Source organism: Pseudocercospora fijiensis, assembly GCF_000340215.1.
Source record: "Pseudocercospora fijiensis CIRAD86 unplaced genomic scaffold MYCFIscaffold_13, whole genome shotgun sequence".
Lineage (NCBI taxonomy): Eukaryota > Fungi > Ascomycota > Dothideomycetes > Mycosphaerellales > Mycosphaerellaceae > Pseudocercospora > Pseudocercospora fijiensis.
This window is the reverse complement of record NW_006921544.1, coordinates 306,126-324,662: the sequence shown is the minus strand read 5'-3', so window position 1 is coordinate 324,662 and position 18,537 is coordinate 306,126. Positions and strand designations below refer to the sequence as shown.

General features: G+C 53.3%; 8 protein-coding genes across 8 annotated transcripts; 4 read left to right on the top strand and 4 right to left on the bottom strand.

The window, feature by feature from the left end:
• Nucleotides 1-11: 11 nt before the first annotated feature.
• MYCFIDRAFT_180079 (uncharacterized protein) lies at nt 12-1,175 on the bottom strand (the record flags this gene model as incomplete). Its single annotated transcript, XM_007934058.1, has 6 exons — nt 12-142; nt 175-647; nt 688-828; nt 873-1,036; nt 1,068-1,106; nt 1,137-1,175. The coding sequence occupies 6 exons, from the start codon at nt 1,173-1,175 to the stop codon at nt 12-14; spliced, it is 987 nt and encodes a 328-aa protein (XP_007932249.1).
• A 23-nt stretch (nt 1,176-1,198) lies between these two features.
• MYCFIDRAFT_180078 (uncharacterized protein) lies at nt 1,199-5,008 on the top strand (the record flags this gene model as incomplete). Its single annotated transcript, XM_007934057.1, has 24 exons — nt 1,199-1,509; nt 1,541-1,620; nt 1,641-1,671; nt 1,706-1,790; nt 1,831-1,990; nt 2,016-2,072; nt 2,111-2,192; nt 2,231-2,319; nt 2,358-2,387; nt 2,418-2,459; nt 2,489-2,545; nt 2,604-2,818; nt 2,845-2,859; nt 2,888-3,097; nt 3,141-3,313; nt 3,350-3,398; nt 3,430-3,496; nt 3,524-3,673; nt 3,708-3,856; nt 3,959-4,203; nt 4,241-4,265; nt 4,304-4,644; nt 4,670-4,818; nt 4,845-5,008. The coding sequence occupies 24 exons, from the start codon at nt 1,199-1,201 to the stop codon at nt 5,006-5,008; spliced, it is 2,976 nt and encodes a 991-aa protein (XP_007932248.1).
• A 30-nt stretch (nt 5,009-5,038) lies between these two features.
• MYCFIDRAFT_180077 (uncharacterized protein) lies at nt 5,039-7,077 on the bottom strand (the record flags this gene model as incomplete). Its single annotated transcript, XM_007934056.1, has 15 exons — nt 5,039-5,131; nt 5,161-5,450; nt 5,471-5,559; nt 5,587-5,624; nt 5,658-5,858; nt 5,890-5,925; nt 5,949-5,967; nt 6,032-6,199; nt 6,230-6,301; nt 6,333-6,367; nt 6,394-6,466; nt 6,497-6,612; nt 6,636-6,948; nt 6,981-7,042; nt 7,066-7,077. 15 exons carry the CDS (start codon nt 7,075-7,077, stop codon nt 5,039-5,041), a joined length of 1,617 nt encoding a protein of 538 aa, XP_007932247.1.
• Nucleotides 7,078-7,105: 28 nt separating this feature from the next.
• MYCFIDRAFT_180076 (uncharacterized protein) lies at nt 7,106-8,529 on the top strand (the record flags this gene model as incomplete). Its single annotated transcript, XM_007934055.1, has 8 exons — nt 7,106-7,474; nt 7,520-7,537; nt 7,572-7,937; nt 7,969-8,006; nt 8,029-8,054; nt 8,086-8,163; nt 8,214-8,234; nt 8,258-8,529. The coding sequence occupies 8 exons, from the start codon at nt 7,106-7,108 to the stop codon at nt 8,527-8,529; spliced, it is 1,188 nt and encodes a 395-aa protein (XP_007932246.1).
• Nucleotides 8,530-8,553: 24 nt separating this feature from the next.
• MYCFIDRAFT_180075 (uncharacterized protein) lies at nt 8,554-10,851 on the bottom strand (the record flags this gene model as incomplete). The annotated part of the gene is made up of 19 exons (XM_007934054.1): nt 8,554-8,595; nt 8,633-8,758; nt 8,784-8,852; nt 8,880-8,937; nt 8,967-8,987; nt 9,026-9,050; nt 9,092-9,164; nt 9,191-9,340; nt 9,377-9,419; nt 9,476-9,492; nt 9,522-9,555; nt 9,590-9,638; nt 9,669-9,864; nt 9,887-10,041; nt 10,067-10,222; nt 10,246-10,252; nt 10,306-10,354; nt 10,395-10,600; nt 10,639-10,851. The coding sequence occupies 19 exons, from the start codon at nt 10,849-10,851 to the stop codon at nt 8,554-8,556; spliced, it is 1,689 nt and encodes a 562-aa protein (XP_007932245.1).
• A 24-nt stretch (nt 10,852-10,875) lies between these two features.
• Nucleotides 10,876-13,799, top strand: MYCFIDRAFT_180074 (uncharacterized protein; the record flags this gene model as incomplete). Its single annotated transcript, XM_007934053.1, has 20 exons — nt 10,876-10,892; nt 10,922-10,949; nt 10,986-10,992; nt 11,021-11,086; nt 11,124-11,438; nt 11,492-11,552; nt 11,595-11,700; nt 11,729-11,829; nt 11,865-11,927; nt 11,979-12,048; nt 12,134-12,745; nt 12,774-12,827; nt 12,860-12,929; nt 12,956-13,002; nt 13,047-13,156; nt 13,189-13,290; nt 13,344-13,354; nt 13,386-13,572; nt 13,621-13,693; nt 13,722-13,799. 20 exons carry the CDS (start codon nt 10,876-10,878, stop codon nt 13,797-13,799), a joined length of 2,178 nt encoding a protein of 725 aa, XP_007932244.1.
• Nucleotides 13,800-13,844: 45 nt separating this feature from the next.
• MYCFIDRAFT_180073 (uncharacterized protein) lies at nt 13,845-14,596 on the bottom strand (the record flags this gene model as incomplete). The annotated part of the gene is made up of 5 exons (XM_007934052.1): nt 13,845-13,865; nt 13,892-13,958; nt 13,988-14,047; nt 14,080-14,349; nt 14,397-14,596. The coding sequence occupies 5 exons, from the start codon at nt 14,594-14,596 to the stop codon at nt 13,845-13,847; spliced, it is 618 nt and encodes a 205-aa protein (XP_007932243.1).
• Nucleotides 14,597-14,620: 24 nt separating this feature from the next.
• Nucleotides 14,621-18,517, top strand: MYCFIDRAFT_180072 (uncharacterized protein; the record flags this gene model as incomplete). The annotated part of the gene is made up of 23 exons (XM_007934051.1): nt 14,621-14,625; nt 14,656-14,760; nt 14,789-14,856; nt 14,889-14,992; nt 15,023-15,081; nt 15,134-15,188; nt 15,212-15,684; nt 15,717-16,066; nt 16,102-16,375; nt 16,414-16,482; nt 16,507-16,659; nt 16,694-16,724; nt 16,751-16,812; nt 16,852-16,886; nt 16,922-16,992; nt 17,023-17,060; nt 17,116-17,225; nt 17,262-17,575; nt 17,608-17,660; nt 17,706-17,776; nt 17,802-17,899; nt 17,923-18,237; nt 18,269-18,517. The coding sequence occupies 23 exons, from the start codon at nt 14,621-14,623 to the stop codon at nt 18,515-18,517; spliced, it is 3,162 nt and encodes a 1,053-aa protein (XP_007932242.1).
• Between the last annotated feature and the right edge of the window lie 20 nt (nt 18,518-18,537).

Genomic DNA, 18,537 nt, shown 5'->3' with positions numbered 1-18,537 from the left:
AGCAACTGGCGTCAACCCGAGTTCTCATAGTTCTTGCGCGAGAGGCCTTTCTTCAGCATACCAAATATGTTAACCCATTTCAGGTCTTCTTCGGGGCCATTGCTCCAGCCGGTCGTGGCTGCCATCATCAGCACTGGATAGCCTCTGCCACCTAGGGCATTCCGAAAGCTCAACGGGTATTATCATGATCAAAATCTCTCGGCTCTCGGCTCATGTGGTCTCCTACAATCTGTTTCCACCACTCCCTAAGGCCTTCGTTGATGTCTTCTGGCCGAATGCGGTCCAGAACACCGACAATAGCCACTTGGGGCGCAGGAAAGTTATTCTTTATGTAATCGATCACCTGCGGCATGGTTGATCTGGTCCGCGACTCTGGAAACGATGCATCCACCTTGGCTCGGTTCAAATTTGAGATCACCTTCTGCATCCAATTCCTACTGATGCAAGCGACGGCGTCGCGAGCCCAACCAATAAAGAAGTGCCTCGAATGAATACTGTCCGGAATCTCGCGCCATCCATCGCGACCGTGAGTGGTTGGTTCGCTCGCGTCTGTATTTGTGCTCCATTCGGACAAGGCCAGATCCTGAATTTCAGAGGCAGAAATCGTGGACCTCACTGGTAAAGCGCACCAGTGTCTGCGCATCCTACTTCGGTATCGACCCGGACAAGGCAATTTTCAGCCTCCACTCAGCGATCATCATTACAACGCTCCTCAAGCTCCTTGAGCACCCCAGCTGGCCACAGCGGCAGGGATCTCGGCCAGGAAATTCGCCGAAGGTTCTCAACCACCAAGGTCCAACGGTACCTACGATTTGAAAGCACTGTGTGCTGACAATGGAGGTCTCTCCAACGTATCCTAGGCATCATCCAACCATTGAGCAAGGTCTTTCATGCCAACCCGGACCAAGAGGATGATTAGTGGGCTGTTGGCTGTTTCTGGCCTCCAGCCCTCGAAGCGAAGCCCATTTGTACAGCTCACATACAACGCTGGCGCCTCACGACCGCAGGTCGCAGCTTCTGCCAAATTTCGAATCGCCTGTTCCACATCATCAAAGCGCACTATAAACAATGCAAGCCAAAGTGGACCGGTCGAGGAAGACATCAGACTATGCGATCCATTCTCTGCCGCCTTCCACAAAGCCGTTTGGTGCTGATACGGCGCGCTTCAAGAGCATGGTTCGGGATGCACTTGAAAAATATGGCGACGACGTCGTATGGAATTTTCAGTTTACCGCTGAAGCCCTCGAGCTACCTGTCGAGAGAACCATGGCCGTCCGTTCACCAAGGGTCTCAGAAGGCGGCGACAAAACTTGATATCAATGGGTGGGACGAGGAGATTGCTACTGTAATCCTTTACCTAGAACCAAAATTGAAAGTCCGAGATTTTCTCATCGGGGAAGTAGATATCTTCTTCATGTCAGCACCTGCGGTTTCCAGAATGGCCTTGGCCTTTCAATCGTGCCCCTCAACATGCAACGCTTCGGCTTCTGCTTGGGTCCAAGTCGAAGTGTGGAGTTTTGCAAGGCAGGTATAACTTGAGATTCGCCTCGGTAGCTATCGTTGGTCGTAGGAAGTTGGTTACGATCGAGCGCCTGCGCGAGGAGCAACATTTCATGATCAGTTATTGTGCTTATGCGCAGGCAACCTTTCGGGCGATATGACTCACTCTCAGTCGCCCAAGAGATGCCTACGAATGCGTCCGAAGTCTCAATCTTGCCTTGATGGCTCCTGGAGAATGTTGGGTCTGGCCTGGACATAAACTCCGTCACGGCATTCCAGTGTCTACCAATGTGGGAGGTTTGTACCTATGTTCTGCAACCCCTAGCAAAGCTTTCAGCTCTAGTGCTTTCGATCTTCTACAACATCAATCTCACTACAATGTTTGAGGTCGAGATCGCAATTCGTCATCACGCGCGTCGGGAGAATAGCAGCTCCCCGGCTCTTGGAGCCACGGGCCATGATCGATATAGGACTGCTTGGGGCGCTTCCTGTGCTGATCAGAGATTGTTTCAGAGCCATCTCTGCTGTGGCCTCCAGCAGCAGCGGCTCGCAGAAGCTCTGCTGGAACTCTCGTGAATACTAGGCAACCATCCACGGTGGTGTACGGAAGGCAAACAGACTCTCACCCAGGTATTCACTCGAGGAAAAAGCGCTGTAGCAGAAGGCAACTTCAGAAAAATTACCTTCCCAGTGTGAGACAAGGAGTTCTTCACAATCCCTGCAATCGTAGTATGCACAAAAGAAACAAGGAGATGCCGCAACGTGAGCAGAAACATGGGATGTATATGCCACTGACTCCAGAACAGGAACAACGCCTACGTGAGCTCGTCGGCCCTACTTGGGCAAAGAGGACATAGACTCACATATCTCGAGCTATTGGCCTGCCGGTCGAACACCTGACAGCATTCTAGCCTGAGATTTGATCAAAACATGGCGGTCCGCCGCAAAAGAAGCAACCAGTGAAGCCCTTGCCCAGCCTCCGGTCGAGCCTTTAGATCATCGCCTACCCCATCACAAGGCGCAAGCATCTTTCATTATGGTGACTGTGACCTAGCGCGTAGATGGCCAACTGTTTCCAATTGTCTTTAGACTGGATGCGAGAGTGCGCTTCAGCTCCGTTACGGACACTCTTCGCGACTGGGAGATTGCCCGGCAGATCGTCAAGGGAAACATGCATTTGACTACCCAGGGTAGTGTTCGTTTGCCAATCTTTTTTATGTTGGTATGCAATGTCGTGGATCCACCAAGTGAAAGTCCGGGCCAACAAGGTAAAATGCTAGGAAACGGTTCCCGACATACCAATCGGGCTAATGGGCAAGTTGAAATGAGATCGAATACAATAAGCAATGGTATCTCAGCGTTGTCCGGGAGCCTGATACGCACATAGGTGGTCTATACTGGCGCTTTGCCTGGCGCTTTCGAGTCTTTGAAGTTATTTATTTTCCTAGCTGCAGCTCCATTGCCCAAGAAAGAGGCCAGGAAGTACGACACACCTGCCTTTGCAGTGGCATCCAGGGTTTCTGGCACCGACTGGGCTGCATCGATTGCGGGAGGTTGGGCCGTTGTACGTTCTCATCTTGCTAGAACACATGAGACTGTGCATTGGCAATGCGAGAAAAGCCACACTTGCTGAAATCGAGGACCCGACAACGGACCACATGACAGTGAAATGGACATTCGTGCCGAGTTCTTCTGCGTTCGCTTCAAGGTCTGAAGGCATTTCTCTGTCGAGTGATACAGCGCTAGGCAGTGCGTTGAGAGCACGAGTGTATCAGATTCCAGCTCGATGCTCTGAATGTATCACGATGCACTTGTGGTTCAGTATTTGATATGCTCTTTCTTGCTAGAGGGTGTACGGTCTTCGAGCTGTAGAGTCTCTTCCGGCTCGTCAGGAATCAGTGAAGCACGGGAGTCATTCGTGATTGCCAGGTCTCACAGGCTTTGTTGATCTTGGTACTCACTGGACTTCAGGACTTGCCTTCTGATTATTGGGAATGTTAAGCTTTTGAATGACAGATGCTAGGGCATGCTTGCGCGGGAAATGGTGCTGGCGCGGCTGCTTTTGGAGGTACAATAGCTTTGCAGATGGTGTGTTCGACCGATCCAAGTGACAACGGCCCTCAGAGTCCTTGCGTGCAAGGAGGGTCTTATCTCGATCCAGTGAAGAACGCTTGTTCCAATAAAGGGGATGATGCGAGTTAGTCGAGCCATTATCATTTGTGTTGCTTTTATGTCATGTCTCTCGTTTCGCAACTACACAGATGGTAGAGAAGCTCATCCAGAGGCCAAATTCTGCAGTGGCACAGCCGCACCCACCACGATGCTGCGAATTGCACAAGGCTCGGACTTCACGAAAGTTCCATGGCGAGATCTAGCGATTAGAAGGTAACTTCTGCGTTTCTCGGCGCTAGTCAATCATGGCTGCCAAACCTTCGCTCGATGCATTGCCCATCTGTAGTCCCAATGGCAATGCTGTAGCTTCGTGCTCATAATGATCATTCTATTCCACCTGCGAATCACCCACAGTGGGAGTGGGAGCCGCGATGAACTGGTCTCCTCACTATTTCAAGGTCGCTGTGGAGCCCGGGAATTTTTTGTGAAGTTTCGAATATCTTGCGACTCTCGTCTTGACCTCGATCGAGCTGTTGTATACCATGTCATCTGCAAGGCCCTGGAAAGCCTGGAAATTGCATTTGTCGCAAGGTGAATGTAACAGCTCATTGTGATGGATGTCCGTCAGTTGCGCCATTGAGATTACCAGAGAGGTGAGGTTGTGAAGCTTCTGCACCGGCGCGAAAAAAAGTTTCAAGTGGGGTCGCGGACAACCGCCAAGAAAACTCAGCAGCCACCAGTTTCGGAGTTTCACAACGTTTTCCACCTCCAAAGTCATCCTTCCTGCAACAACATTACCACGAACACCGCCCCTAACGGCTCGCATCGAGTCCGACGTCTTCCCATCGCCTATCCTGACTTGCCCGAGAGCGTGCAACAAGACCACCGCATAGCCGTTCTCGACACTGGTTCTCCGCCAGACCGACCGGCGACTTGCCCTTCCGAATCAATCGCTTCAGCTCTTCTCCCGCGACACCTATCAGCCTTGACGTCTCTTTCACCTCCACTGCTGGAGCCTCCTGCTTTGCGCCGGTTCGCAGCCCCTTGAACTCCTCAGTGAGCCTGTCGTCTGCCTCTCACTGCCTGATAAGGCCAGGTATGGTCTTCTTACGCTTGCGCTGATCGAGGTCGTGATTGATCGCGTCAATTTCGGCGTCACGCGATACCAGCTTCAATTCCAAGTCGCGTGTGGCCTCATGGGCCATGGTGCGGAGGCGATGTCGTCGTTGTAGCTCGATCTCTTGGTCTCTGCGCCATCTTGACAAATTTGCGGCGATGGACCACGGACAATGGGACAGAGAAAAAGCCAGGCGTCAAGAGCTTTGCGCGATCGGATACCTACATACATGTTGAAAGCACTTTTCGCGAGACACGTTTGAGCTTTCCTCGGGCCTGACGCAACCGTGAATTGAAATATTCTCCAGATCTACTCCTCCAAATCATATGCGCGCAATTCGTCGGCTGGAATCGATACACCTGCTCCTCCTTGTGCTCGTGGCGTATGGTGCCCTGGCAGGTACTACGGCTGTCATCCTCGCCTCCCTCGACGTCATCCGCTTTCTTTGTCTGACGGTATCTATCCTCTGCCTTGCTACAGTTGGAGTCGAGCATTGACAGCCCCAGACCCTGTGGATGCTGATCTGAGGAGGCTGGTTGGAGGCTAATCCTATCTGCTGCGTCTTCCACTGTTCCTGGAAGGAGAGTACCTATGGCCTTGGAGCCCAACCCGAAATCTCTTCTATACCAGACTCTGCTCTCCTGCCCATACTCTCGCGATGGGCGAATGGTGTTGATGTAGGAGGTGTTGCCGGAGAAGTCACTACCAGCGTCGGCGGAGCCTCTCGAAGCGGCAGGACACAATGGTCAGCGTTGTCTGGATCCTCGCCCATGGCTTTTAGCTCTTGCGAATCTTCTTCCCTGCTGCATCCAGCCGAGTTGGACGCTGTTCTCTCAGCTTTTCAGTCAGGCTTTGACTTGAGCAGCTCCAATGCTACTTGAACCGGCTGGCCCTGCTCATTGACTGTGCGATGTGTACTCGTCGTCACAATTGTCTTGGGCATTTGCAGCACTCCGCTCATGTGGTCCTGTCCCTGTCCTCTGCTTCGCTCCTTGCTGGGACAGAGCAGACTCCGTTGACGCCGATTCATCGGAAATTGCGCACTCTGCCCGTGGTTTGGCCCATTGTGGTAGCCTCGGTCTTCCTGGAGCTTTCTCCGTCTGAACCTACCCAGTGATTGTGCTTTTTCCTACTGCAAGCATGAAACGGATTCTCGCAACTTGGCTCTCTACGCTCGCGCGATGTGCGGAGTTTCTCTGCAAAACCCGAAGAATGTCACGAAGCCCGGCTTCACCATCCTCCATCTCATCAAGCTACTAGGTAATATTTATCAGGCGGTTTGCGAGCCCTGCGCGTGGTGACAGCACAACAGTCTCGTGAATGGCAGACGGTGCAGGCTGGGAAGTATTAGGTGGAGCACAGTAGTGGTTGATGATCTGCTGAGGTGGTGCGGACCGGTACGCCAGTGCTAGATAAGAGGGCATTGATCGAGGACATAGCGCGAAGTGTCCTAAACGTGTGAGACCTAGGCTTCCTCCGTTCGGTGCAATTCTTCTCTACACCAAGGCCTGTTCATCCATTGCGAAGTACGGGTCTGCCGACATTGCTGCGGTATCTGGACAATCGTCCTTCCTACGATTGGACACCTGGTCGCTAATGAAACTTGGAAATGGAGCTGATGGTCAATGTGGAAAATATCTGAGACTGCGGCGTCAACACCACACATCAGCCCTTTGCTGATCGCGGTACTGTCGCTTTAACCCATCCCTGAGGCTCGCGGAAACAATACGCTGGTTTCTGGTGTATGTCTTCAGACTTTCTTTTCACGATTGCTCATGTCGAGCAGCTCGAAGCGTGAAATACCATATCCCGCCTCCGCCCAGAGAAATTATCGGTTTGATCACAGTCACATTCCCAGGACCATGCACTTGTTGAAGTAGAGACTAAGACCCTGTGCAATAGCCACTACTGATGAGGATCCAGTCATGACGGGCAAGAGAGACGTGGTCTGGAACTTTTGGGGAAAGTTTTGCGCAGCTACTGCTCTGCCACACAGGCCAAGCGTCAGCTGGAAATCAGACGTCAGCTTCTCCACCTCCAGCTCCAAGTCCAATACCAGCTTCAGCCTTATCAGTATTAGCATCGCCATCCAGCTACCATGGCGAAGGCAAAGCCGGAGTGTAGCCAGCTTCTCGGACCCTCGGTCAGCAGATGAAGCCCAATCACACTTCTCAGCAAGATCTTGATAGGCAGATCCAGCAACCGCCTTGATCGTCAGACTCAGTCTCGCAGCAAACCTAGTCGCTACCACAGCAGCCAATCTGGGCCACTTCCAGACAGCCATATCCACATCTGTTGTCTTATGAACGAGGCCTCTCAAGCTTGAGCGTTGAGACCAACGACCCCATAGGCTTCTCGGCGACAAAAAGTCATCTAATGCAAACTCATGGCCAGATGCTTCACGTTCAGCAGAACGCCGGAGAGCTTATTCCGAGCTTGGGAAGCGAGGACCTAGAAAGCCTTGGAGGAGTTGGGGTTTCTTCCAGCCTCGCAGATAGTGTCGCATATGATCATCTCAGCGCCTGTCTTGTCGCACGCGTTCCAGGCCAGCTCCGCGAGAACGGTTACAGACTCGGTGGTCTTTCGAATGATAGTCATGATTCCCATGCTCTGGACGATGATGCTCCCTATCAAATACGCGGCGCACATCGTCGTCCAGTGCCTGCTCGGGTACGCGAGGTCGTGCTGGTTCAACTTCGCATTGAGGTCAAGGTTACGATCATGTTCTCCTTCGCGCACAGTATCGTGTTCCGACTTCGTCGGCGATGATCATGGCCAGTGATGATGCAGAGTATCGACTATGTGGCTGTGAGGCAGCACATCAATGGTCCCGTTCATGAAGATGATGAGGATCCTGTCCAGGTTTGTACACAGCTCGTTGGTTTTCTCCGGGCTTATGATTCTGATCGGGATCTCGTTCTTCGCCAGGTACGCAGACGTAATGCTGGATAGTATCAAAGAGCTGTACCCGAAAATTCGCCAGTTCAGCACCCTGATCTCGGTCACAACCCCCTCTGAGATCTTGTACGTGCTCTCGTGTCTGGCGAAGAACGAGACAACAAACCTTCAACCAGTACCTTTTCGGGCTGCTGTACCACTGCCTCGTCGTGGCAAAGCTGGTGGTCTTACACACAGAGCACATCATCCCATAATCCTCTCCCGCCGCTCGTGGCTCATCACGATCAAGTTCACGTCTACAACAATCATCGTGCGTCGGTCGAGTATGCAAAGGCCACGAGAACAGGAAAGCGATCGAAGTCTTGAACTCACGCAGGCAGTGGTATCGGCTCTAATCTTAGTGTCGCTCCAGAACGCGTACATCAACGTGGTCGTACTCCAGGCCTGCTCCATATGAGCGATGACATCCATGAACCATATCAGGCAAATGGGCCATGATCAGAACCTCGAACAGATCTCTGCTGATGGTCCACATCGTGGCCTCGTCGGTTCCTGTAATTACGTACCCGATCTCTTGCACAAAAAGCTTCAGGCCCTTGGGGCTTGCGTGTCACTGCCCAGTCGCGCTAGGATGTGGAATCGAACTTTGGATTTCCATCTTCACAGGTACGCTTCCACAAACGACACCAATATCGAGCTCTCAAAGCTCAAACAAATCGAGCATCAGCAGGGTAATTGCGTCCATATCCATGTTCTTGTTCTCATCCGTCTGCTCAGAGCAGTCCATGCATGAGATCTGGATCTTGATCGGGCCGGATGATGATGTATCCACTGATATCTTACGCACAGAATCTCGCCCTTCATCGGTGAAGAAGCAAGCCCAGCTGATTTGGCCTCACTAGGGAATTCTTCTTGAAAATGAATCTTCAATAATCCCGAACGGTGGCATCTTCAATACTTGCCCGAAACTCCGGATGTGTCTCAGATGGAACTGTATAGGTCGACCTCGAACAACTTGGTCCACTCAGTGCTGCGCGGTACATCGATGACGGATCCCACGGACGAAGTGATCTTGAGCTGAGGTCTCATATCTGAGCAACGCTTGAGAAAGCCTCCGGGTCGCCAGAGCTGCTAGTGCAGGTGGGGGTGGTTCGACAGCCGCAAGCTTGATGCGAAGATAAAGGAGGAGAGTGGTTGGACTGGTGGTTGTTGGAGCGCCTCTGGCCTAGCTTCCTCCTGATCAAGATGCCACGGACGGCTCAAAGCTAGAAGCCGAGTTCTGTAAGGTAGATTTCATCTGCTCGTCCTGCCTATCTGCTCACCTCGCGATGCTTGGGACAGTCTGACTGCTTCGAGCTGTCTCCATCAACGGATGGATGACGAAGTCATGAGGAACACCTTGCGGTCAGGCTATGCGCATGAGCTGACACGAAAGTTGTCGACGAATGCACGATACCGGTTCACATCTGCCTGACAGCAGCGATCCCAGAAGACAACCTTCCGTCGACGAGAATGAATCGCATGGGAACCCGAGAAGCTAAGACATCAACATCAATAAAGCACCGTGGAACGAACATTCTCTCTAGATGAGGGTGTCTCCAGTTTCATGAAAGGATGTGGACGTAAAACGGACTGTTTGACCAGCTGCGCCGGAGTCTCCCTGGCCGTAGTGGTGTAGGTCGGGTTGAATTGAGCACTTCTATCCTTGATGTCCTACTCAAAGATTTCATTCAACCTCCTTTTGATGACTGCTTCCATGTGATTCTCCCTCCTGGTATTCAAGGCTGGTCGCCTGTCCAAAGGCAAAGGGTTAATCGCCTAGGTGGGGATCGGGAGCGCCTTTTTTACCTCATGGGCCCTCGAAGCTCGGCAATGCAGTTGTCCAATGCGGGACATGATCTTGGAAGAGGAAATTCGTCATCCAAACGCTATCGCGGCCGAAGTCGCCGGTCTACGGAGAACTCGCATATTGGTGGTGTTCCCGTGCCTTGTGGCGGCATCCGTCTTCTTCCTCTTCTGCGTCTGCACGCACTCGCACCACCAGCGAGCGGTGAACAGGGCGGTCGAGGGCTGCTCTCCATTGCGTATGTCCCGCGGAAGAAGCGGCGCATGTCGATGATGTTGGCTTGGCGGGCGTCAGGGTGCAGAGCGTCGATTTGGTACAGATCTGTATATGGGAGAGCAGAGTCGTCGGACCGGACCGGCTCACCAACGTCAAGTACCCGGACGTGCGATCTCTTTGGCACAATGTGTTCGCACAGACGCATGACCCGGTGGCTTTCTTCGCATCGATCTGGTGGTCAAGGACGGCCATCTTGCGCGGGCAAGTTTCTCATACTTTGGCTTCTCGGCTCTCTTGGCATCGGTCTTGTCCCGAAGAAGTACCATCGTAAGCACAAGCTTCTCGGTGCATCCTTGGATTTGCGTTTGGGTGTTCACGCTGATACATCTTCCGCACGGTGACATCTTCGCTTCTTACCAGATGCAGTTTCGCCAAAAGGGAGTACTGGGTCCATTCATCGCGACGCTGCCCGGCCCAAGCCGGTTGCAAACCTCCTGCCGCGAGAACGAAGACGCTCAGGCGTATCGGAAGGCCTATCATGACAAGCATCACACACCAATGACCTTCAAACAAGGTGCCATAACCGTACTACTGAATACCAAGAACCTCCGCATACGCAAGAACCCATCACCCAATGGCAAAACGCGTCCAAAGCCCGCACCGCGCTACATTGGCATCTTCAGCTTACGAGAATTCAAAGACAACTCGCAGGCCAGCGAGTTATGGCTTCTACCGCAGTGAGCGATCCACGACACCCTCCATGTATCACTCCTCAAGCCGTACCACCTCTGCGAAGGCGACGAAGCACCTCGGAACATGAAGAAGCATACTGAGGCACAGGACAAGGAACGTTGAACAGGAATGCCTAGTGCTGTGGAAGGACCATGCGCCTGAATTGGGCTCGTAGGGGGCTGAAAAGGTCTTTGAAGACGTAGCTGAGCTGTTGCACGAATATCGGAGCGTCAAGAAGAGCAAAAGGAAGGCCCGAAGAGTGAGGGCAATATTCTTCCAACATGCAGCGCCGCGACCACCACGAGCATCGCGAGCGCGGTATCGCGAAATCAGCCTCCGCCGCTGGTGCGGGTCGACGATGATGAAGACAACGACAACGCGTGCCATTCGGACCAAGGCCGGCAGCATTACTACAGCACCATGCCATCATCTTCATTAGGTTCCAATCTTGAGCATGCATCGGATAAAGGCGTGGCGGATGATGTCTGATTTGGATGGAGTGTGTTGAATGAAAATTCGTTGGATGAAGTGTGGTAGATGAAATTGTGTTAGGTGAAGTGTTAGATGAAGCGTTGGATGAATTGAATTGTTGGATCAAGACGGTGTGTCAGATGAATGCTACTCATCTGCTGCTCATTGTCTGATTTTCCACATCGCGCATTCATGTCCTGTCTACATTTACTTCGAGTTCCTGATGCTGAGACCCAGTGGCTCCGGATCCTTCTTCTGCGGCGAGTCATCCACGAGAGCTCCCCTGGGTAGGCAGTGCCCGGCGCTGCTCTCGGATTCGCTTTGCGCGGTCCCAATGGAAAGAGAGATGGGCAGGGTGTAATCAGCTTGAACGTAAGAGAGGAACTCCAGATTGTATCTTTACCACCCCAAGGGAAAGAGAGGAACTTCAGATTGTGTCTTTACCACCCCAAAGGAAGGAGAGTTACTTCAGATCATGTTTTCGCGATCCCAAACACTTCGGATCGTGGCTTCGCGATCCCAAAGAAGAGCGAGTTACTTCGGAGCGTGATTTCGTTATCCTAAACCTTTGAGATCGTATTCTTGCGATCCCAAAGGAGGGAGAGTTACTTCAGATCCAGATTTTGCGATCACAAAGGCCAAATCTATGCCCACTGCCATGTGAGACTTGAACGCTCTAGGTGAAGGACAACTGGGTTTCAGGCTGCCTGCGGGTAATGGTGTCACAGGCAAGGGCGCAATCGCTGCAACTCTGCGCTATGTAAACTACACGAACCCGACTTGGGGAGAGCAGACGGGTATAGTGGCCGTGGGTGCAGGTGTAACTGCGACTTCAGGCAGCTCCAGAGCCTGCAGGGATGTCAAAATCTAGCAAACTGCTGGGAACCCGCACCTTCTGCCGTTTACATCCACACAGATCGCGTTCATTACACTGCCAGTCATACAATATTACGACAAGCACCTCGAAGTCAGCCGAACACCTCGTGGTACTCCACATAAACGCTTCAGTAACTGCGACAACTTGTCAAGTCACTCGTTTCCCAACGCCATCAGCAAACGCGCATAACTGCGCTGCGAGCGATCTAGTGCTTTCTCTCACCCCATCGGTCAAGCTTTGGGCATGCTCTTCACGAACACGAACCTGACATGGGTGATAGTGGTGTTCGGTCCTACCTAATCCATCCCACAAGCGTTTTACACTTCTTCTCTCGAAGCACTAGTTGCAGTAATGTGTCTTGCAGTCGGCTCATGGCGCCAGTTTGCTCATTTTTACTACCAGTGGTCTGGATTGGCCAGAGACATTCTCGTTCGACTGCGATGCTCTCTGGCACTTTAGAGGAAACGGCGGCAACTGGTTCGGCCAGGGCGCTGTCTACGAGTGGCCAGGAGAAAACGGAGACGTCGCGCTGCGAGTTCAAGAAAGAAAATTCGCCTTGGTTCGGAATTCAATCTTCGCGAGGACGCAAACCGCACCGGCATCGATGACATTCAGGCACGGGTCCCAGAACATTCTCTTTGGTTCCGAATTCAATCTCCGCGAGGGCACACACTGCGCCATCGTCGACGACATTGAGGCGCGAGTCCCGGAACTGGAGTACATTCTCTCTGGCTCTGAGTTCAAGTTTCGCGAAGGCACATACCGCACCGTCATCGACACCATTGAGGCACGACTCCCAGAACGAGAGAACGTTCTCTTTGGCTCTGAATTCAAGCCCTGGAAGGCCTGGAAGGGCATACACCGCACCATCATCGACGACGTCAAGGTCATTGTCGAGGGACCTGCAAGAATCGCTCCTATTGAGAGCGTAAGTTTACCTCCTCCAATCGCTGTCCAACTTACTGACATTTGCCAGGTGCTGGCGGCGCGCTGATGGCTGGCAGGCCGATAGTGACACTCGCGACGACAACATTGACCGTGGTTTTCCCGCCGACAGCGTGTCTAAGCACGCCGACACCCCTCACGATAGCGGCTGTCGCAAGTAAGTCATCCTTCCATTACCAAGCACATTGGCTCACTGCTCTTGGCTGTACAGACGAGTGTCATTTCGCGCGTGACTGCCCAGAGACACGCAAGGATGCTGGCGGCCTGACCGGCGAGTGCTTCGAGTGTGTCACAGGCTTCCGATGCGCTTACCGATGCTGGCCTGCACCGAGTTGTGCTACAGAACATCGAACTCGCCGATTATGTCTACGCCCATTCAAGCATGCACGATCTCCGCACTCCACAGCGGTCACGACGTCGTTGAGATCGCCCAGACTGGCAAGTCGTCTCTACCTACACCATGTTTCCACTCAGAGTCACGCGTGCAGCAGGCAGCGGTAAGACGGCGGGATACCTCATCTCAATCATCTCCAAGCTTGTAGGCAAGGCCAAGAAGCTTGACCCGACTTTGAGAGCGTGCATCACCATTGGATCAAGGATGCTATAGATAGCTTACGAACACTGCAAAGCTCACCGTTTGGTGCATATTCGCATAATTTTCATGACCACAGGCAACGCGCGATACTCCAATATCACCCAAAATCCGATGAGCAAGGCAAGGTCGGCCGGGACCTGCAGACCTCGCTTTCAGGCGTATGTTCGAGATGCATCCAAGTTCAGCTGCCTGCAAATCGGGGAAGGCGATGAATGCTTGACGCTTGAGTTCCACGCTCGAAATCGCCTATTCTGGAATTTTCCGTTTGGGATCGCGAAAATGCGATCCGAAGTCACCCATGCGATCTGAAGCTACGCTCTTTCCGTTGGGATCGCGAGGGTGCGATCCAAAGGTGGCCAGACGCATAGGAACATCAAGCAGGATGTTGTTCTCGCATGGAACGCATTGGCAGGCAGCAAAGAAGCACAAGGCTCAGCATCCACAGCAACGCATCGAGGAATGTATCGGCACAGTCGTCCATCTCCAATGAAATGAACAACTTCCCATTCACCCCAGTTCTTGAGAAATCAGCATTTCAAATCTCGATTCGTTGCCTCTGTGTCGTGTGTCGCCTGCTGCAACGTAGTCAGGACAGTCACCATCGCCGTAATGGCTGCCTGCGCACAAGCTGTATAGACCCAAGGCGACACTTGTTATTGACTCCATGCCCTGCAACACACGCACGCAGTGCTTCTGGGAAATCTGATTACTCGCTCGTATCGCGCGAGATGGCAGTGACTTTGAGGCAGATGACAATGTAATGGTTTGACGCACTTGCGCATTCTGTATCAACATCGCGGCTGTGGGCTTTGCTCGGATTATCCTTTCTCTCTTTGACCTTTATGAAGGAGTACTGAGACGTTCTACACGGAAAGCGCATGAGCATCTGCTGCACGCATCTCTGGAATTCGCGAGCAGGAGCAGCGGAGCTATTGTCGCAGTGCCATGAGCGGAGTGCCATTCCTGCCAAAGGCCGGCGACCACTGGTCAGGTTTCCATACCATTTCGGCTTCCATGCAGGCCTTTCTGCCGACTGAAGTCTTCGAGGACAACAGAGCGGCCGAGGGAGTAGGGCTTGTTTCACCACGTCGAGAACAGCGGACATGGTTGTGTCTGAAATTGGTGCAACGTGAGACGATTTGCAGGATCTGTGTGTCTTTCATTCACGCTATCTGGGCCTTTTCTGTTCAGCCAAAGAGGAATCTGCTGCGATGTTCCACTGACACATGCTCTGACCACCTCGTTCTTGACACCTGCTCTGACGACCTCCTTCTCTTTCTTATACATCCAAAGTTGGATCCGAAAAGGCGTATGCAGTGGTAGAGGAGGAGCGGCATCGCTACGAGCATCGGCAGACGTCGTATTGTAGCGCGCAATGGCCTATTCGTGATTCCAGCGGCTCGACTTTGGCGATCATGTCGGGGGAGTAGTACGTACAGCGTGCAGGCACCGTCTTCTCTTTGCTGCCATTGTCATCAGCGTCTGGTTGGACAGCTCGGTAGTGGGCATCGTAGATCAGGCCGTCCGTCTTGTTCGCAGATGTGTTGGTGAGAGGTAAAGAGCCGTGCTGCAGTGTCAGCCACGGGATCGTTGGTTGGCAAAGGGCCTGCTCGAGCTCGAGAGCCGCGGGGAAGTTCGGCACTCGAAGCCGAGCAAGGCTCAGCAAGCTTCCAAACATCAACGGTGCACGTGACCAGAGTCGCGATCTGAAAGCCCACAGCCCGCACTTGTCGCGATCTCAAAGCCCGAGCTCGCGATCTGAAGCTTGACACGTAACTGCGGTCGTCGCGCAATCTGAAAGCCCGCCTCTACACAACAGCGAAGTCTCAAGATGAGCGAGCCTCGCCCTCCCTCGCGCGCCTCCACCGACGCCGGCGCCGTCGCCGCCAACAACGCAACTAGAACCGGTGCAGTCCTGGATGGCTTTGGCGCACGATCATGTCACTGAAGGACACCTGCATAATCGGCGCTGCGCCCTCAACGCCAACGCTAGAATCTGATACCACGGTCTTCAGATTATTCGATCTTCCTCGAATGCTTGGTCACAACATCTATGGTTTTTTGGCTCATAGAGAGGTAGGTGGTGTTGTCGCTCAGGAAAAGGGAGTCATAGGTGCATTTGAGAGCGTACGAGTTTTGCAGCATTTGTGGGCGTTCAGCAGAACCATAGGCCAGACGAAGAATAGAGCACTCTCAGTTACCCAGCACATCTCAGTTATTCGTGATCATCAGATCCCCAGCAGAATCAGCAGTCTACAGCATAACAGTACTCAGTCAGCACAGAGATCTAGCATTGCCCACGGTGGCCGACCACACGAACCCAACGACTTCCGATACAAGCGCGTTCGATCCGACACGCCCAGCACGTCCCTAGAGTGCATTCTCGCACTTGGGCAACACATTCAAGACCTTCGCAAGGCATAGAAAGAGCACGAGGGAAAACCCGGGCAGCGGGAGGCTCGCCTCGTGTGGTTGCAGGCTGCGCTGGATGCACAGAAGTTCAGCTTCGTGGCACCGCATACGCACACGCGCATAGACGCGAAAAACATCTGAGCGACACAGAAGATCTGGTTACCTCATACACCGCTCTCGGGCAAGGCGAAGAAGAAGCTCCCACGAGCCTTGCGGCCACCGCGTCGGAAAGTGACAGTGGTCGGTCGCCAGAGGAAGAATCACGGACTGGACAGCTGGATGACAGCCCTACAAAGCGCTTCCCCTCGAGTCCTCTATCACCTGGAGGGCGACCGTCGTTCCACGGTGTTGGCCAGCTACACCGAAATTGCAGGCTCCAGCTCCCCATCCGCCCATGAAAGAACTCGACAGGCACACCGATCGCTACTCCGCAGAGACCACCAAGACCTGCACCAGCGTCTTCGGAGTCCTCAGTAACAACACGATCATCCCGCACAAGCACAAGCACCATGGGGATGGCGGACCAACAGCCACCGACCTCTCGGCATTACAGCTTTCGAATAATTGCAGACGATGGATCAGCAGGTTCAGTAGGCAACAAAAGATCGTATCTTCAACGACGAAGAGCTGGCTTGAGGACTTCCACATGATGCTGTCATGCTCCTTCATAAGCAGGTGAAGAGATGTCAGAGTACTTGGCAATGGACACTGGTACTGCGATGTCCGGTCCGATTGAAGAAGACGTCTGTGCCCAAGCTACAGTGACGAAGGCGTTTATGACCTAGTACCCTGGCAAATCGCGAGCACCGAAGAACAATGGCACCGCCATGCGCGAATTGGCAACCATCGAATGAGGTGAAAACGAAGCTGTCGAAGAACACCATGTCCGTGTGCTTGGGTTGTTGCGCAGCTCCCGCACCACGGGTGCCACAAACTCGGTGCTTGTAAGGGCGATTGATCCTCCCTTCCAAGGCCTGATGGACAAGAGAAAGCTGCTGAACTGGTCACCGCAACCAAACACGCCCACAGAAGTCATGCAGAACGCTGAAGAGTGCCATCGGGCTCGGCAATGAGATTGCGGAACACGAGGGGTGCAAGAAACGAGAGAAAGCTTCCGCTGAATGCGCCAGGCTCACCATAGCACGACAATCCACAGTCACTGTCTGTTCAGCTTCGCGAGCAACAACCACCACCGGACAGTGAGGCGTCATGTAGAAGCTCCAGTCTACTTCCAGCCGCAGCCATCGACATTTCAGCCAAACAGGCACCATGTGTGTAACCTGCAGACTTGTCAATATCAGCAGGTCTTCTCGCCTCCGCCTAGCATGACACCCCCGCAGTAGCAGCACTTTCCGCCGCGACAGCAATATAGCTCCACACAGCAGTCACATCAGCAGCAGCAGCGGCATCGGCCACCCCCGCAACGATTACCATGACAGTACACGACTTCGCAGGACACCTTCCGGCCAGCACGCCAACCAGGGAGCCAATTTGGATTTCCACAGTACTGCCAAGAGGCGCTGAGATGTACTCGCGAGAGATGCCCGAACTTCGATCCAACGCACTCTGGCTATAAGATTGTCAATGGAGCGCCCTTGTACCGGCATAGCTGGGAAATCCTTTGAGCGCGATATGCAGGAATCGAGGCCGTTCGGGTACCGAGTGAACATGCATTGGATTGCCTGGGGACCAGACACGTTTTCTGTATCCTTGGCGAGGGAGCGGAACAATGCCTATCATCAGAACAACTCAATCAATCGGCCACCCATGAATGACCAGCAGCCTCCGCAGACGCCACGGGCACCTGGCATGCAGCCAGACTCCGCGAGAATGCAGAACAAAAGTCACAATGCGGTTTGCCGGCCGGCATACCAAGATCAACGCAGTCGCTCCTTATGGCAGAGTCACCAGACGAGACACCTGCATCACCAGCCATAATGTCAACGTAAGTCTATGCCAATGATGCAGGAACAACGCGAGGAAGGATTGATGAAGAGATATCAGATGCAGCGCGAGGCGTAGAGCAACGCCCGATCAAGGAACTCAGGCGAAATCGTGCGCATAGTCAACAAGCGTAAAGATCCAATGAAGCCGATCAAAGCCATGTTCCATTCAGCGCCTCCAGATGCAGCCAACCTCCCAGAGCAGGTCGAGGTCAAGCTACCATTGACTTGGCTTGTGTAGAGGGCACCGTGGTTGAGCGACGAGCGGTTGAGCGACGAGACCAGGCGCTTGTCCTCGCAGCCGCGCTTTCGTGGGCCAAAACAAAGGAGAAGTCCTTGGAAGTCATCACTGAGGGCACTGGATGGGGACCCCCAGCCGCACCAGAAGAGCCGGCCGGGCAGCGATACGATCCTAATTATGTGTTTGCTGTCCAAGCGCCACAAGCTCAGTCTGTGAGCACTGGATATCTTGCACCACACGAGCGGATACTGCAAGCCCACGTCAATGCCACTGAGACGAAGAAGCAGGATCCAACGAACAACGCGGACAGCAGCCAGAACCTCCTCTCTGCTGTGCAGACCGCAGTCGCAAGGGGCACCGAAGAAGAAGCTTAGAAAACCGGACAGCACTCGTTTCGCAGCTGGCGCCAATAAAATCAGCAGTGCAGTGCACTCGTTCATGACCCGCTTTCAGAACAGACTGTGCAAGGACAACGCGTCTGCGTTCCGGCATCCATTTGGCTCAGGCACCAAAGGGAAGACGAGCACGCCGCAGCGATTCTTGACAGGCCGTAGCCGCAGACCAACGGTTCCGACATCAAGCTCATCTATCCGCACCTCCGCCAGGCGCTAGAATCGAGGCTTCATAACTTA